This window comes from Anguilla rostrata, chromosome 15, assembly GCF_018555375.3.
Source record: "Anguilla rostrata isolate EN2019 chromosome 15, ASM1855537v3, whole genome shotgun sequence".
NCBI lineage: Eukaryota > Metazoa > Chordata > Actinopteri > Anguilliformes > Anguillidae > Anguilla > Anguilla rostrata.
The window spans coordinates 11,522,448-11,540,883 of record NC_057947.1 but is presented as its reverse complement, the minus strand read 5'-3'; the positions used below and the strand labels follow the sequence as shown (position 1 = coordinate 11,540,883).

Sequence of the window (18,436 nt, the reverse complement as noted above, 5' to 3'; positions counted from 1 at the left end):
GGCAGGCTACTTACAGACATTAAACAAGCTGCACGGCTAGCTAACTTGCTAACTTCAGCTCAGTTCAGTTAAAATGGAAAAAAGTGAATAGCGTTTCCTTTACAGAATTTGATAACGTTAGAGGTGTAGCTAGCTAACCAGCGTTTACTGGTACGGCTAACTAGCCTGCTTAACTAGTAGCTACAGTGCCTAGCTATTCTTCAGATGTTTACAACAGCGCACAAGCTAGCAGCCTTCTATGCTGTTAACTGCATAGATTTTACAAGTTCTCATTACGGGCTAATAGACAGCGCTTTGTGTGCTGCAGTAACTTGGCATTTTTGTGCGATCCAATAGACTAACAAATCGTTGCTCTCTAACCATGGGCACCTCGTGCTGCTCACGCATTGGCGAATGAGGAAATGTCAGCATGCGACTCCACTGCAGAGTTAGAAAAATCTAAATATATGTCGAAAATACCGCGAGAAAGCGGCATGCTCCTCTTGGGATTGCTATGAGCATGACTCTGTCTCAGACTTACTGTTGATTGTAGTTTGGACCTGTTTTTCATTAGATCATTCAAGACGTCAGGTTAGTTTGAAATGGTTTGCAAAATTAAATGTTAAAAATAATTGTATTTACTGTTTATCTTACACAATACCAGTTATAATACTATGCCCCTACACTAACCAATGGGCTACCCCCCCCCCAAAAAAAAATAAAAAAGTTAAAAAATTATACTATACTATATTAAAACTATAATAACCCTAAGTCATAGTGCAGTTAACTCAGGGGAAAGTCAGCTTGTGTGTCACATCCACAGTAATCATGTAAGAATACACCCTGCAGAACCACAGTGGTTTATGTCATTGCAAATGAGAAGAGGCACACAGGAGGAGTGGAGTGTAAATCAGTGTTTTATTAGAGAGCGGAGGCTATGGGAGCCCTGTCCTCTCCAGGACAGGACCCTCAGGCAGAGAGGGGGTCAGGCAGCACGGCGGTCTGTCAATGCGTTCATCAGTCTGAGGTCACTTCCTGCTCAGGCGGGCTCCGGGTGCCCTCTTCCTCGTCCTCATCCTCGGCAGAGCCGTTCGGAGCGTCCGCCTCCATCTGATGCCGGGACACCACCTTACCGTCCACGATCTCCTGATTGACTATGATCACCCTCTTACGAGTTTGCGGCGGCGGGGCTGTGGAGCGGAACAGACGGTCAGAATCTCCACGGTTACCCGGTGTACTGGTTTAACACTGTATCCGGGGAGAAATTAAACGGAGAGTTCTATGCTGGCAAACATTTACTGGAGTTGGATTATGCATAATCACTGAGATTAGAACAGGGGTATCCAATCTTATCCTAAAAGGCCCAGTGTAGATGTAGGTTTTTTCTTTTTTTGTCTTTTTTTTTAGCCCAGGACTAAGAGAACTGATTGAAGTAATAATTAGATAAGTAATAATTTAGATTTTTTAATAATCAATTATCTAATTGATGATCACTTAATTGGTTGAATTGGGTATTGTAATTCTGGGCTAAAACAAAAAGCTGCACCCACACCAGACCTTTCTGGATAACATTGGACAACCCTGGGTTAGAACACTCCTGGTAATGACAGACAAAGACGAGTAAGACTCTAACCTGGACCTCGGGGCCAGTGGTACTGCTGGTTTTCATTCCTCCCCTCCAATCAGGGACTGATTTAAACCTGATGCTCCAGGTGAGTGTAAACTCTGGCCAATCAGTGACATTACTGGACTGTGGACTATGAGGCAGAAGAGCAAACCAGCAGTTCTACTGACCTTGAGGGGCAGATTTCAGAATCCTGTGCAAGGACGTATACCCATGGCCTGGACTGCCCAGCCCTGTTCCTGGAGATCTACTGTCCTGTAGGTTTTTATTCCAACACTAACAAAGCACAACTCATTCAGCACCTAAAGATCTCTCTCAGCTACTAATGAATAGAATCAGATGTGCTTTGTTAGCTTTGAAATAAAAACTCTCAGGATGGTTGATCTCTTGGAAAAGAGCTGGACAGCCCTGGCTATGGCTCTATCTGCAGAAGAAAAGTGCACAACTCCAAGCAAAGAGTGATCATGGTCCACAAGTGTGGATTTGGGCGTGTACTAATTTGTTTTTGCAGGTTCTATTTGTTGCTACCCCTTTCTACATTCTCCACGCTGATCACCCAGAGAAGCTTGCTTCAAGCCTACTTCAGGAGGCCTCAACCATATCCCAAAAGAACCGGGGTGGGTGCAGACTTTCCTTCCAACCAAGCAGTTACACACCTGATTCCACTAATCAGGCACCAGACTGTTTACTAAGGGGTTGCGTTCCTGCTTGATTAAAACAAAAGCCTGCGCCCACACCGGCCCTTCGTTTGATTGAGGATTTAGATTGAAGGTTGAGGACCCCCTGGTCTAATTTCTAATCTTGTCAGACAGCACATCAAGTCCACCACCACAGAATTCACGTTCTTCTTCAGACACTTGGAGCCGTGAGTTGACGGGTAATCACACGCACTTGTGCCTAGACCCGATTGCACAGAGCGGTGGGAAATGGTAACCGGTTCAGCGGCGGCGTGATTGGAAGCATGCAGAGAGGGTGAGCGGACGGCGCAGGGTTGGTTCCAGTGAGGTGGAGAGTGAAGGCGCTGCCGTTTAACGCGGCAGACTCGAGGCATGCAGACATGCTGGACGCACACAGGGTTACGACAGGACAGTGATGCTTTACAGTTTAACCCCTCATGCCTTTTTTTTTTTTTTTTTATATATATTTTTTTGGGGCTTTTTTCAGCTTTATTACACAGGATAGTGTAGAGAGACAGGAAGAACTAGGAGGGGAGAGAGGGAGGGAGAGACGTGACAAAGGACGGCGGTCGGACTCGAACCGCCGACGTGGAGGCTCGCAGCGAGCATGCGGAAGGCGCTCTACGGGCTACGCCACCGGAGGCCGCCCCGTCATGCCTCTTTAATGGCTACTTATCCACAGTAACGGGAGTGCCACTTACCAGCCTGCAGGGCCTGATCTAAAGAAAACTCCACTCTGTGGGAGGAGAAGACAGGGAGAGCGTTCTCAACGGACGGGCGTGGCACCACCCTTTCGCACAACCCCCACCCCCCCGCCACGGAGAGCAAGTGCGCTTAAACCCGGATGGCTCAAAGTGACCTATTTTAAACTTTCAGTCAAAGAGAAATTTTTTTCACTTTTGAGCGACTAAACCAGTGCAAATTTGTTTCTTGTTTTGCGTTTCTATTTGTAGTTCATCATCTGTATTTGCTTTGTCCTTTTGCCCAGTTATTGTAATGTAAAGAAAGATAAAAATTGAGTCTCAGTTCCAAACAATAAATATCAACTATCTATTGTATTCCACTTCACAGATAAGCATGATTTATGCAATCCGTGCCTTCATTACAGTGGATTTTTCATATAAATCACATCTTAATCACAAATGAATGACGCTTTCATTGTTAAATGTGAGCTAGTAGAGGTAAATGGTAAACAATTAACCGTATATTACTGTTTATATTGTTTGGAATTGAGATAGATAATACATAGTGCATTTTTGCAGAAATTTATTTCTGTATTGCTTTAAAATCAACAATGTCTGATCCAGGATAACAGTTTCACAGCAGGTGCTAGTAAGTATACACAAGAGAACTGCAGCTTTGACGCAAACACGAGGGGGTATTGTGTTTTGTTTCCAAAACAGGAAGAATAGGATTGTATCTGACTGTAACCACAGGTGTGAGCCGCACTGCATCGCTCGAAGCTGCCGATTGGCTGATTGACTCCGTACGTTTCACGGATCTGAAACCACTTCACAGCGGGAGGGGCCACCACCAATGGGCCACACCCGCCTGGCGGATGCACAGCCACCATTTTGTGCCTGAATGCTCATCAGTGAGTAGGGGGGGAATTCTACTGGCTCAGATAACCACACTGTGGTGTAGATTTGAATGAAATAAGGGAAGTCGGCTAACGCATATGGAACAGACCTGATTCAGACATCTGAAATTTTATAAGTAGGTCTTCATGAGTTGGTCAAATTTGATCAGATTCCTGCAATTCCCTGACAAATTTCAGTGAAATACGTCCCTAACCAACACATACAAAACACTCACATGTCTGAGAGAAGAGATTTCACTCTGAATATTGGCAAATATTTGCTTTCTCTAAATCTACAGAAGGTTTTCCTAGTGTTTACGGGATTGGAGTATAGTAGGTAAGCTCTGATACTGAAGCACTGATCACCAAACCCCCAGGACGACCCACCTCCTCCCCCTCTCCCCCCGGCAGGATCCCCCTCCCTCTGACCTGTCGCCCTGGCCGTCGTCCCCCATGAGGCGGTGGTAGTCGGCGATCTCCTCCTCCAGCTTGCTCTTCAGGTTGAGCAGGGCCTGGTACTCGCCCGCCTGCCTCTCGGCCTGGGCCCGCAGGTCGGCCAGCTGGGCCTCCAGCTGCCGCAGCTGCTGGTTCAGCTCCATCATCTTCTGCCCGTAGCGGTTCTGCGTGTCCATCAGCGTGTCCTCCAGGGTGTGGTTCTGTGGGGGGGGGGGACGCGCAGTCAGGGGTGACTTAACGCGGCAGCAAACCACGCGGTGCGCAGGTGATGCTGACTGGGACACAGTCGGGCTCATCAACGGACTCAATACAGACCTTTTCACTGTGTGCAGTCACAGGCTTTTGACAGGAGGGTCACCATGGAGACAAAACAAGGTACGTACACTGGGGGCAGGGTCAATAAACAGCTGCCCTTAGTCAAAGTTATGGATAAATGCTGTTTGGATCCTGACCTAGGCGTACCTTGGTGTGCGCAGGCTAGAATCCAGGCAATGGTTCTATCAACCAAGGATGTCAGCAGAAACTTGTTCTTGTGAAAATATAATACTTCATGCATATGGCCATGAAACATTGGGTACACAGTATGACATTGTGAGGGACTCTACATGTGTCTGTACCATCTGATTACATTGGGGTGCTGGGGTGCGATTGCCAGGCTTGCCGAGAGTGAGAGTGAGATGCTGCGGTTGCCAGGTTCGGCAGGCAGGAGAGTGAGCTGCTGTGGTTGCCAGGTTTGCAGGGTGTCAGAGTGAAATGCTGAATGCTGTGGTTGCCAGGTTTGCAGGGTGTGACAGTGACATGCTGAATGCTGCGGTTGCCAGGCTCGTCGGGCGGGACCGAGCGGCCGGCTCACTCACCATGTTGTGCAGGGCCTGCAGGTCGACCTCCAGGGCCTGCTTCTCCCGCCGCAGGGTGGTCAGCTCCGTCTTCCCGTCCTGAAGGGCCTCTGTGTTCAGACTCACCTCCGCTGTCAGTTTGTCAAACTGGAGGAGATCCAGAGGATATGTTATTATTATTATTATTATTATTAGTGATGGCAGTAGTAGTAGTTGTATTAGTAGTAGTAGTTGTCATAGTTATGTCACATGTGTTTTATGTCATACTTCACATGGTTTGTAGGTGGTTTGGCAATGCAACTCTGGTTGCTCTTCCAATAAAGCACCATTAAATTGAATAGAGAAAGAGCGAGAGACATACAGATTAACAGAGAGAGAGAGAGAGCGAAGCCTGCAAGATTCTACTTGCAGAATCAAGAACGATGAAGGTCATGACAAAGCACGCCCCGCCCCCTCCTCCTCCTCAGTGCCCGCACCTTGTCCTGGAACCAGGCATCGTTGTCCTCCTGGCTCTTCTGAGTCGTCTTCTCGTACTGATCACGGATCTTGGAGATGGTCTCGTTCATGTCCTGACCTTTAGGAGCGTTGAGCTCCACCGAGACGTTGGAGTTGGTTATCTGGCTGCGCAAGTTGGCCAGGTCCTTTAAGGGAACACAGGGCGACAAAACGCGAGATGAGCCGACAGACCGCCCTCGTCGCTGGGAGATTTGAAAGGGAGAACGGCGGTTATTTTGAGGGAGAGAGAGCCTACTTCCTCGTGGTTCTTCCTGAGGAAGGCCAGCTCCTCTTGGGTGGCCTCGATTTGGCTCTCCAGCTGCAAGCGGCACATGTTGGTGTCGTCGATGATCTTGCGCAATCCGGCGATGTCGTGTTCCACACCCTGCCGCAAGGCTAGCTCAGATTCAAACCTGCGGAGGTGGTTCGGTTCAATAGAACAGCGAGCAATAGAATGAGTCCGCACAATACATTCTGAAAGTCACTCTTGTTCAAGATTTAAAACAAAAACCTCCGGTTATTTATGCTCATTTACCCTCCTGCCCGATTGTCTTGCACATTTATATCAGCTGAAGTGTAGCTACGCACTTGTGTTCTCTTACAGCGGAAGAGCAGTCGCTATGGATAAGAACTGCTAAGTGAATAGAATGTAATTTCGCATTAAAAACGAAAGTTTAAAACAAAAACATATTTATTATACTTGCATGTTGAATACAGCTCATTCAAAAATAATAACATTAAGGTTAAAATCTAATTTAATGATCTGTTAAATTTCTCTCACTTGACTTTAAAGTCGTCAGCGGCCAGTCTGGCGTTGTCAATCTGCAGCAGCAGTTGAGCGTTATCCATGGTCGTGTCGCGGATCTGCGGGGCAAAGATTTAAAACCATTCCATTTGAAACTTTCCCAAGCTTTTGTTACAGCGACGTGGCTCTCCGTTGTAAAGGAAAGTAGTTATTATCGTCGTGAAAATAACAAAACAATTAGAGTAATCACTACGTTAACCAAAAAATATATATTTTAAAGTTCTTAGGCTTTTCCCTTAAATATCTGGGTGTGGCCACTTACAGGCAGCCTACCTGAAGGGCGTGGGAATCATAATTGATTTTCTCATTTCCATAACTAATTATAATAGTTGCGATTATTGTGGCCGATATCACAATCAGATATAATCTTAAGTGATTAAAATTTTATAAATCAATAAATATTTACCCGTCCCCTAAGGTCAGCCAACGGCTCGTCGTAGACGCTCCAGTCTCGCGTACCCTGACTTCCCCTCTTCAACAGTTCCTCTTTGATTTGGTCTTCCAGCTTTTTATTAGACTCCTCCAACGTACGCACTTGGGACAGGTATTTGTCCAGGCGGCAGTTCAGATCTTGCATTTTTCCTTTGTCGTCCGCTCCATTCACCAAAACCGCACTGTTCTGCTGGGCGTACGGGCGCGGCGCGCTTGAAACGCCCTGAAATGTGGACATGGAGATGCGAGAACCGCGTCCACCTGCGCCCCCGAACATGCTGTTGGAGCTATATCGACCCCCCATCAGAGCCGGCGTGCCCGAAGCACTCATGCTGGAGAAACTCCGGGGCGCGTTGGAGTACCTCACGGACATAATGAAGGCACGGGAGTCTTGCTTAGATAAAAGAAGGAGCGCCGCACTGTTCGCTCACCTGTCCAGGTGTGGAGTGCAGGAGGCGTTGTAGAATCGCCTTTATACCAACGTTTACCTCATCGTGATCTGTGCTGTCCAACCTGCTGTGGTGGGTGGTTGGACAACCCAGCGCCTTTCTACCAACCAGATTCGCCACAGTCTTTGTCACTCTCCCGTTGTCACCTGAGTTTCACAACCGACATGCATACGTTATACACGGAAAGGCGCAGCTTTTATGTCTACAGAACACATTGTGTTGATAACTTCAACAGTATTGTCAGTGTACTTACTACAATGTATTGTGTATTTCCTAATATACTGCCCTTTTATCTTGTATAGGCTATGTATGATTTATAACAAGTTTTTAAAACTGGGTCGTCAATGTTAAACATCACACATATAATTTAGGTGAAAAGACAGTATTTTAGAAAATACAAAATCTCAGTAAGTATTCAGAATAAAGGAAGTATATTAATAAAAGGAGTTTATTAATGACAATTAAATGTAAGTTTGTATGAGTCTAAAAGGGGTCAAATGTAATTGTTGCAATTGTTTATTTAGTTCAGTTATTGTTAGCTTCTGGTTGAGTTCATTTAACAGGGTCAGTATGCAGTGCATTCTCCCTGCTCAGTTTAGCTATGTAAACAGCAATCTTGCAGAAATGCATTTTACATTTAGTCCGACTCGTCTTGTACCTTCTTAATCTTGTACCTGTTCAGCTATTATACACATATGTTGTCTTTTCAGTCTTACTGAGTCATCAACCGTCCCGCCGATGGGTGCAATGTTACCAGCGGTTTGTTTGCCTTAGGATCGTTGAATAGGGAAGTACAAATGCAAACAGAACCGAAATGTTCCCTATAGTTTGGTTATATCTGTAGCAGCCACATGACCAGATGAATCCAATGAGATTGAGCAGAAGGAATTATAAGACGGTGTGGTGTCTCAGGTAAAGTGTAGACTATACCTGTGATTTAAACACAATGTGCACACGCACTCACAGGGCTACAGATAAGAATAGGGCTTCATCAACCGAACCTGAAATTGCCCGGTATAGTACTGTCTAAAGGACTAAGTCAGCAAGCTGCATTTACCGAGAGTTTCACAACTGGCATGTTTATTTTTCCTTCAACACTTCTAAGACTTTTTAGTGATGCATGTTTTGCTGGAAACAAACCCTCTGGGTGTTCTTGAATCTTCACTTATATAATCTGCCCACATTTCCTGTCATTTTGTAATATATTGTTCTTATCCAGCACTATCCGGTGTATATGTCTTGTAATTCCACAGTCCCCACCTTGCTCTGCTGGTTAAAATCCAACTAAACCAAAATGCTGCTTTGTTGAAGAGGTGAAAGAAACCTTTGCTGTTCCAGACATTTATATTTTTTGTAGATGCAAGGTTTTTGTGCAACACTGCCAATATTTTATGTTTATTTTAAATTCACAGCGCATGTAAACTTAGTTGATAATTATGTATTCACAGACTATATTAAACACTCATAATGCTCATAATATCAGGCTGTTAAAAAAAACAATAATACTGATACAGCACTGTGGCAATGCTTGGTTAATTTTTTAATGTTTGACCTTCAAAATATACACACCAGTGCTTTAAGAAGCTGTAATATTTTGCTGCAGTGCCCCATAATAACATATTTTTGATTGTATTATTAGATGCAGGTGATCATTACAAGGAAATATTTTATTGTTTTTTTATACTGGTATTGATGATAATTGTGAGCTCTTTACTGAGCATCAGTTTGCATTAATGACTTATTATTACTATTAAGCCATTACTGCAAACTGATGCTCAGTGTGCAAGTTTTCAGGTCAAACATTAAAACATTTACCAAACACAATCAAAGCACTGGGAATGCAGAGCATCAGTACAAACACACAATACACCTACATTACACAACAATAATATAAACAAACACAGTGCACTTGCAATACATAACTATACAAATACACAGTACACTCATAATAAACAATACCAACATACAATACAATTACAACACACGCACACACACACACAAAATACTAACACATCATTTCAAGTCAAAAGCAGGACACAGCAAAGCACAAAAAAGAGTTAAATTAAAAAGTCTACTCTGCTTGTTGCCTGCACGTTTACTCCTGTTAAGGTTGATTTAAGTTTGATGTTTAGTTTGGAAATTTCACAGGACTGACTTCATTCAAATAAGGGTGTGGCTATGACTTAACGTACATGATCAATATGGTCAAGAGGGCAAGAAATACCTGTGGTTAGGTAGGCTGTTTGTTGTTACACCTGTTAAGCAAACCTGTGCTTGTGAAAGACCTGGTTGTCTTCCATGATAGGGATGTATCCTTTGAGCATGTTGGGCTAACGGCAAATTCCCCTCTGTCTGCTCACACATTACAGAACACGCACACAATCTCACCTACAGTAACTGCGCAGACAGCATTCCCCACATACTCCCTCTTGTGGCGAATGACTGAGTTGCATCCTGCTATAAATGGTACTGCAATAAAATGAGCTCAGGAGGAACAGAACTTCTTCAGCAACAAGGGCAGGCAGTAGAAGTAGTGGAGGACTATAAGTATCTGACATTCTTACTGGGCAATAATTATAATGGGGTAAAATCATAGACAATATCTATAAAAAGGTGCCACTCTATTTTAAAGAAAATTTGGTTTGATGTTGACAGTTTTAGAAGACATTTGCAGACAGTATTTTCATTATCCGTGTTATCGGCTAGTATCTGCAAAGGCCTGTTAACGCAACAAGCAAAGCCGACCAAGGAGATATCCATTAAGAGAGTCTTCACCAAACACACAAATGATCCCAGACCCAATGCAGCCTTCATTCTGTAGATCTGAAATGTTTCCTGCTGTGAGATGTTATTGGGCGCCTATGAACAGGAACAACAGGCTGTTCATACAAAAACACTGCATTCATCCCAACAGGGCACTCACTAAACACACAACACATGTAGCCCAACAACAGGGCAATCACAGAGCATTTAGTCATCCCGGCTCAGTATCTCTCCTATAAGTGGCAGTGTAAGCTAATGCCATTATCAATAAATCAATCTGCTTTCAAGCTTCACTAATGTGCAAGGACCAGAAGACCGGTCCACAGTACTGTTGCTCGTATATAATTTGCTGTGTTTTTGTGTATTGTGATTGATGTTGCTTTCTTGACACGACAAACAAAATGTCCCTCGAGGAACAACAAAACACAAATGAGAGTAGATGTAAATATTTCACGGAGTAAATATTTCTCAGATGTGGGCTAGGAAACACAAGCGCCGTTCCAGTTAGCCGAAGTGCAGGTTGATTGCAACTGCTTTTCCCACTCAGAACAGAACAAAAAAAAATTGATACACTGTCAGTCCACACCCGTGGCATTCGGTAAGGTGGTTTAGACTTCTGAAACTACGCAAAACTGGAGGAGTTTTAATAACATATTGTGAAAATCTTGGGCGCGTTCCATTCCCCTCTCTTCAATGTAAGTAGCCTAATTATTGCGTTGTCGCATTGCACAAAATAGTTATTCCGGCTACCGATGGCTCAATGTGGAAGTCATGACGAGCGAGCGCACAGTGCGCTCTGTGCTAGCCGAGCGCGAGGTGGTCCGGCATCGAGAGAGAGCATGAGAACAAGCGGGAAGGAATGCCACCGGGCGGCTCACAGACAGGTGCGCTGATCCGCAAATCCCCCGTCGCCGCGATGATGCAGACTGCTGGGGGTTATGACAGCGTAATTACTGTGTGCGGTAGGAGACGGAGTTGCCTAATAGCACGGATCACACAGACAGGGTGCAGTCCTCCAGCCCACGTCTAGGCTTTATTCAGACATCTTGTTTTTGGCCCTCATCAGTGGGGCAGCGTCGGTCGGCTCTGTAAAGTTTTATGTCATATTTATTTTACCAAAAAGGCCAATGAACTTGCATTGTCTGGGAGAGACTGGGCTAGCCACACGCGTACAGATATTTGGGCGGAATAACAATAGTGTGTTTGAGGAAAGCATGTAAAAACAGGACCACACACAGAGTTCTATCTGGAGTGACAGCTCATCACTGGCTGTGGGTGACTTTCAGGGGCACCACCTGTAGCCTCAGGTTAAGAGCGACACGCCGGGTTGTAGCCTCTGGCTAAGAGCGACGCACCTGGTTGTAGCCTCTGGCTAAGAGCGACAAACCAGGTTGTAACCTCTGGCTAAGAGCGACACGCTGGATTGTAGCCTCAGGCTAAGAGCGACACGCCGGGTTGTAGCCTCTGGCTAAGAGTGACGCACTGGGTTGTAGCTTCAGGCTAAGAGCGACGCGCTGGGTTGTAGCCTCAGGCTAAGAGCGACGCACTGGGTTGTAGCTTCAGGCTAAGAGCGACACACTGGGTTGTAGCTTCAGTCTAAGAGCGACGCACTGGGTTGTAGCCTCAGGCTAAGAGCGACACGCTGGGTTGTAGCCTCAGGCTAAGAGCGACGCACTGGGTTGTAGCTCAGCTAAGAGCGAACGCACGGGTTGTAGCTCAGGCTAAGAGCGACACGCCGGGTTGTAGCCTCAGGCTAAGAGCGACACGCCGGGTTGTAGCCTCTGGCTAAGAGTGACGCACCGGGTTGTAGCCTCAGGCTAAGAGCGACACGCCGGGTTGTAGCCTCTGGCTAAGAGTGACGCACCGGGTTGTAGCCTCAGGCTAAGAGCGACACGCCGGGTTGTAGCCTCAGGCTAAGAGCGACACGCCGGGTTGTAGCCTCTGGCTAAGAGCGACGCACCGGGTTGTAGCCTCAGGCTAGGAGCGACGCACCAGGTTGTAGCCTCAGGCTAAGAGCGATGCGCTGGGTTGTAGCCTCAGGCTAGGAGTGACGCACTGAGTTGGCTATCCTGCTGGACCAGATGCAGTACAGTACAGAGATGCATATAAGCGTGAGCATCCGTCACACAATGTCCCAGCCCTGGTGATGCGATAAGAGTGCGGTTAATACATGAACCTGGGGATCAGCTGGCCAATGGTTTCTTTTGTTGTGCGGACCATGGTTCTCGACCCCTGTTAAAAAGACACCTACTTCAGAAGGGTAACATCAGTGAGATTATTTACCCATGAGTCACTGCTCTGTTCTCCCCTGAGACACTGCTCCATTCTCCCATGAGTCACTGCCCTCCCATGAGTCCCATGTCTTCATAATCTGCTGTCAGGAATGTTTGGTAAACACATGCATATAGGAAGAAAATATACCGGAAAGCCGCTACGTTGCATCTGGTGAGCATGAGACAAAGTCATGTCCCCTTTCCTAAACACACACCCGCTCTGTTCCGCCTTTTGTACCTTAACCAAGAGCAGGAACAGTCTCTTGTGTTGAAGGAGTTCCTCCTTTCTACTATCAATCCAGTTCTTGTTCTGTCTGTTTTTCCTCAGTCTGGTTCTGCCCTTGTCAGACATGCAGGCCCACAGTCTCAAACCTGCACACTTACACTGCAGCTGATGAGTCTGTGGGCTGCATGAAACATTAAGACAAACAGTTCTGCGCATTAGGAGGAAAAAATGTACACAAGAGTTTGAGCACTTCGGTCTCTTCTGGGAATTACGACAGGCAACGGGGTCACTCGATTTCACAGACGATTAAATTACCCATGATGCTTTTGCCAAATGTGCACTCCATTTGACTGAACAATAAGTCAGTATAAACATGCTCAATGACCACCTGCCTTCGGACTCTCAAAACTCCTCTTTCATACATGCTACGAATGAAAAATAAATCCAAAGGAGGAGATCGTGGATGGTGATTGTCTTGAGATAAGAATGTCTTTGTTCTTACTTTAGGCATTTATGAGATTACACAAACAGGACCGGACAGAGTAAAAAATTTTCGTGGCAATTTTCGCCTAGAATGATCCACTCGCTGACTGGGAGGGGTTGCAATTGCGAATCGGGGGGATTAAACGAGAACAAAAAATACGTTTTCGTTTGGCAGGTTCATGTGGATTTTTGAATAAAATGCTGACACCTTTATAAATACGAAAATTGTGCAGTAGCCTGTCACTGAAAAATTAAGCCACACAGCGCCAGTATGCACTTATGTACAGTGTCCTTGTCATTATATTTTATAATTCGGTTTCTCTTACAAAATCCTTTAGTGCACTAAGGCAATAAAATTAGCTCAGTATTTGCCGTTGCCTGTGCATCTAGAACGGCACAGTTATTGGTCTACTTTTTATTTTTCTTTGCTTGATAGATCGTTGTGGATATCAACGTGGCGTGATCATTCAATCTTCCTTTATTTTATTTTAGCAACTAATTTGTCCGAGCGAAATTACAGGAAAAACCTTATGTATGATGGTGACATGCACTTGTATGCATACGTACTTGAAAATAACGTATTTCATAATACGAGTTCTTTCCTTCTCATTTCGTAATAAAATAACAGCCTGATAAGGATGTCAAGACAGCTCTCCGTCACCAGCAGCCTACGAGATAATCTCTTGTGACATCATCGCGGAACACTGACACTAATTGACACGCCCCCAAGGCTGTTCACGAATTCTACTGGCTGATGCCAATGTGACGTAACAGTAAGAATTCTTATACCGTTTCTATAAATCTCCGTTCTTCGAAACCTCAAATGGGCCAGAATGGCAGTTTCCTCTGCTTTGGTTTCCAGCAATGGGAGCCAGGGTAGAAGGAGAGGCCTTCTTGTTGACAACAGAGAAAGGGTTCTTGAAAATACCACCCGGCAGCAGTTCTACCAGAGCGACCGCGTGAAGCAGTTTCACAGAGACCTCCTGCTGACGGAGACCTTGAATGAAAGAAAGCTGCAGATTGAGCGCAATCAGCGAATGAGGGATGCGGCCAACGAGGAAGCCAGGAAGCTAGTGGCCGAGCTGAAACGCGCCGAGGCGGAGGCCATGGATCAGGAGCGACAGAAAGAGAGGCAGCGGGAGATGAAGAAGAAGGCGTACGCGGACGACCTGAGGCAGCAGATGAGGGAGATGGAACAACAGAGGACGCAGAAGATGCTGGAAAGGCAGAGGGAGATGCAGGAGTGCGAGCAAATGCGGAGGCAGTACGCGACGGAGCAGAGCAGGCTCAGGCAAAACCGACGGCAGGAGGAGATGAAGGCCATGAACTCGTACCTGGAGCACCTGGCGGACAAGCGCAGGGACAGGGAGACGGAGGACAAGCGGGAGGAGGTGGCGGAGGAAGGGCGGCGGCGCTTTGTCGTGGAGAAGGACCAGTGGACGCAAGCGAGCAACGAGGACCACGCCGACGGGTTCCGGCGCAGGATGCGGCGCAGCGAGGTCCTGGGCGCCAAGCTGGAGACGCAGGCGCGCGAGCAGGCCCGGTGGCGCGAAGCCGCCAACTCCCGGGCGCTGGCCAAAGCCCTGGCCCAGCAGGAGGCCAGGTTCATCCAGGAGCGCAACCGCAAGAAGCAGATGAACCTGGACATGGCCAACTCCATCGCGGGCTACCGGGAGTACAAGCAGAAGGAGCACCAGCTCCGGGCCATGGAGGAGCGCCGCAGCTCCCTGGACACGCTCCAGTCCAGCAAGGAGGCCGACAGGGCCTTCCAGGAGACGCAGCGCTGGGCCGCCCAGAGGAAGCGGGAGGACAGGGCCGTGCTAGACGGCGTGCTCCACCGGCAAATCGCCCAGAAACAGGCCCAGGAGCAGCTGAGGAAGCAGGAAGATGAGGAATTCGACCTGAAGACTCTGGAACTGCTCGCACTGGAAGACCTGGAGTTCCAGAGGTACACCAAAGGCGTCATCGATGCGGCGACAGACGCCGACAGGAACACCCTCCCGCTCCGCAAGACCACCTGCAAGGGGACTGGTGTGGGCTTGGGGCCCATTTCGGGTGGAATTAGAGCCAATTATCTGGTTCCCGGGGCCAACCATTCTCAAATACCGCAGTATTACAACAGCGCGGCTCGCGATATCAACAGGTTATACAGGGCCTCTGAAGACGAGTCCACAGAGCGAAGACTTGGATTCATATGGTGAATGATTAAGAGGAAGTTCAAAAGAGGAACACCAAAGAAAATCTTGATGTCTTGGTAGTTCTAATGAGGAAAATAAATAAGCAGAAACTTGATATAAAGGTCTGTGTTTATATATTAGTCATAATCACACAACACACCATCAAGGTAAAGTATCATTAGAAAAATGATTATCAAATTTGCAGTAGTCTTTCAAAATTTTTATTGAAATCAGTGAGCATAATGTCATCCCTGAAGAAGCGATAAGGACCAGGTACCTCCGGCTGTAGCTCAGCAGGCCAATCAGGCTAATGTTGCACAGACAGGCCAGTGGCAGCTGCACTCAACACCTAGGCTACTCCCATCACACAAGCCCTGGATAGGCTGCGATAGTCCACAACACGTAATAGTGGAGTTAGCATAAGAAATGTTTACTAAAATATTCACCAATTATGTGGTATCTATATTATTCACAATCTTGACTGCAGTGCATGTGTACATAGCTCATGACTTAAAATATACATGTGTCACCTATGCACACACTGCATACCTATTTGCACAGGTATTTACTCAAAACATATTCCGTGCAACTATTTAATAGCTGTAGTACTAATGTCAGAACAGTAAAATGTCCAGTGTTACCCGAGTTATTGGGACCTTGAGCGAACACTGTAAGTTTTACTGTGAAGTTGAGGCAAACTTGAATCTCATTAGTAAAACCAATGAATTATGTCTTTTTCAAATCCCAATTGTCATTGTGTGTACTAATCCCTTTTAACCTGTGAGGTGCAAATGTACTTTGCTAAACAAACAAACAAAAAACTTTCCCATTTTTGTCAAAACCTGCTCTGTGTCTGGGGTTCTCAAATCCCCCATAATCCTTTGGTCTTAGTGTGTTATATCTCTCAGGGGCTGGAAGAGGCTCCATTGATGTCACATCACAGAGGAGAAATGACTGCAGCTATTGTTAAAAGCCTGGGGCTACTTTGTTTTGGGAAAGGATATTCTTTGTTAGCATTTCTTAGCTTTCGAAAGCCACCATTGTCCACGTGTTTCCAAGGGGAACATGAAACGAAAAATAATGGGAAAAATAATAAAATCAACAAGTATTTTAAATATTTAGCAGGACACGAGACTAGCGGTCTGGGCTTTAACTGCAAATAGCACCGGATCAGGTGCGCACGTGTGTGCGATGGAAATCAGGGAAAAATGTGGTGGACGCGAATGGAAGCGATTAGAAACCGGTGCGAATGATTTCCCAGTTTAATTTAATAATTATTTACGCCGAGTCCGGATCGGTTCAGTTTGCGTAGTTTATATGAGGGTCACATTTTTGTCCATTCCAGCTTCCGGAGAGGGCGTGCAATATACGGTCGGTGGTTTGCGGTGCGTAACTTTTCTCGTTATCTCTGAAGCCCAGCTTTTGTTTAGGTAGCCTGCAGCCCACCTACTGTGGTCGTGTCACATAACATAACACGAAGAGTGTATATAATCCCCTTCATTATCTTGGTCTGTGATGGATCTGGCTTCTTTCGGAAGCTGAATATTTCTGATTTGCAATCCTTGGCGTTGTTATTCTATAGTTTATCTATTGTGCTTTATGCGTGGGCCTAGCAGTGCTGGCGCGTATGAAATCTGTTGTATTTGTTAGTATTATTGTACTGATATTCAAATTTCTCAGTTCTGGCTAAATCGCCAGGTCAGATTTTTCTATTTTTCGCACAGGCGTATTCTGCAAACTGCAGAACGAGTTAAATTCTGGCGCTAATTGGCCACTGGGTAGTGCTATAAGCCAGAAAATGGCAATGTTTAGACACGGGTCCTGGCCTGTCTGACGCAAACTTGCCGAGTGTCAGTCACTAAATCGCTCTCAAAGAACAATTTGCCCCAATGATTCAGAGGGTATTTCACGATGCAGGATTGAGTTGGATGGATAACGGTCCTGAATAAAACCTGGAACAGCGCTTTTTTATTTTTACTTTCGTCTATGTTCCAGCTTTGAGAGGGTTCCAGGTTTACTCAGTGCAGTTATCCAGCTAACTCCGTAATCCTGCTTCACGAAATAAATAGACCTCTGACGCCATTTGCATCAACATACACGTGTCTCGGGCTTGCTTATTGGACTCAAGAACAGATTTGTCCACCATAAAGCCAAATGAAAATTTATGTGACTTTATTGTGCAAAAGTGACTTACCAGTTTCACTTTGACAGTTGAAAAAAAGACTAATTGAATTGTCAGTCATCACAGCAATTGAACGGCATGGTGGCACCGTGTATTTTTTTTTTTTTTAAATGCTATATTTTATAAAGCAGTATGTCAAAATACTCGATGAAAAACCACAATTTATTTCGCGATCAAACTTGCAGCAGTGGCTAATACCTATGTCACTTGCAGAAGTGACTTTGTCCTATGAATTCCTAACCATAATCTTGAACTGGCCACCACAAATCAACCAAGCAGTATTTCTCTGCATTATGAAACACCAAACACATTAGCATCTGATAATTTTATTTATTTCAATGGAAGCTCCCAGAAACTGCAACAAGAAATAACTTTATTTTTTTAAATAACTGATCAGCCTCAGAGGGACTCTCAAACAGGTAGTGTAGTATAATTGTTAGGGAACTGCATGGGCTTGTAAATCAAGGCCAAGGTTGTGGGGTTTGATTCCCTGCTGGCCCACTGAAATCTTGGCTGCTAGCCTGGATCACAGTTTGTGTAGCCTCGGTGCCTTTAACCCTTTCAGCTGCAAGGTCACAAATATATGATTGGAATGTTTTTAACTGAACATGTGGATGCTGATGTAACAATTACTGGTAACTGAAAGCAATGGAGTTCTAGAATACTGACTTTGAATTTTGAAAGAATATGCCAAAAAAACCTACCCTTCAATGGGTTAAGCAATGTTTTTGAGTACCTCTGAAGTGGGTTTTCAGATATTAGTTTGTAGTAGGCCTATGTGAAGCTATATTATCTTAAACGTTCCTTGTGGTTTTTCGCGTGAAACTGACTTTTAAAAGAAAATGTAATTGCAGTATTTCAAATGGTGCAAATCTAAGATGACTGCTTGCATGCATTTTTAAAATAAAGGCTTTGTTTGCAGAGGAAGTAGCCTTTAGCATCCCAGCATGTCCTGTTGACGTTTCATTAATGCAATCACTGCGCAATCCCACACAAGCAT

General features: G+C 45.5%; 2 protein-coding genes across 3 annotated transcripts; one reads left to right on the top strand and one right to left on the bottom strand.

The window, feature by feature from the left end:
• Window positions 1–878: 878 nt before the first annotated feature.
• Window positions 879–7,339, bottom strand: LOC135240741 (keratin, type I cytoskeletal 18-like). Of its 2 annotated transcripts, XM_064310638.1 has the most exons (8): window positions 6,858–7,339; window positions 6,428–6,510; window positions 5,903–6,059; window positions 5,628–5,792; window positions 5,173–5,298; window positions 4,289–4,515; window positions 2,982–3,016; window positions 879–1,169 (listed from the first exon to the last, which is right to left on the bottom strand). In XM_064310638.1, exons 1-8 carry the CDS (start codon window positions 7,254–7,256, stop codon window positions 997–999), a joined length of 1,365 nt encoding a protein of 454 aa, XP_064166708.1. In that variant the 5' UTR covers window positions 7,257–7,339; the 3' UTR covers window positions 879–996. The 2 variants fall into 2 exon arrangements, with proteins under 2 accessions (XP_064166708.1, XP_064166709.1); XM_064310639.1 differs by lacking the exon at window positions 2,982–3,016 and having other exon boundaries at window positions 1,004–1,169.
• A 5,585-nt stretch (window positions 7,340–12,924) lies between these two features.
• LOC135241318 (cilia- and flagella- associated protein 210-like) lies at window positions 12,925–15,357 on the top strand. The gene has a single exon (XM_064311575.1). It carries the CDS (start codon window positions 13,911–13,913, stop codon window positions 15,276–15,278), a length of 1,368 nt encoding a protein of 455 aa, XP_064167645.1. The 5' UTR covers window positions 12,925–13,910; the 3' UTR covers window positions 15,279–15,357.
• Window positions 15,358–18,436: the final 3,079 nt, after the last annotated feature.

Excerpts from the sequence above, each read along its gene's own strand:
- LOC135240741 (XM_064310638.1), bottom strand. The coding sequence starts at position 7,256 with ATGTCCGTGAGGTACTCCAACGCGCCCCGGAGTTTCTCCAGCATGAGT. Across the intron at positions 6,511-6,857 it reads TGGCTGACCTTAGGGGACGG|ATCCGCGACACGACCATGGA; the intron begins GTAAATATTTAT and ends TTTGCCCCGCAG. Across the intron at positions 3,017-4,288 it reads GACGACGGCCAGGGCGACAG|AGTGGAGTTTTCTTTAGATC; the intron begins GTCAGAGGGAGG and ends CTCCTCCCACAG.
- LOC135241318 (XM_064311575.1), top strand. The coding sequence starts at position 13,911 with ATGGCAGTTTCCTCTGCTTTGGTTTCCAGCAATGGGAGCCAGGGTAGA.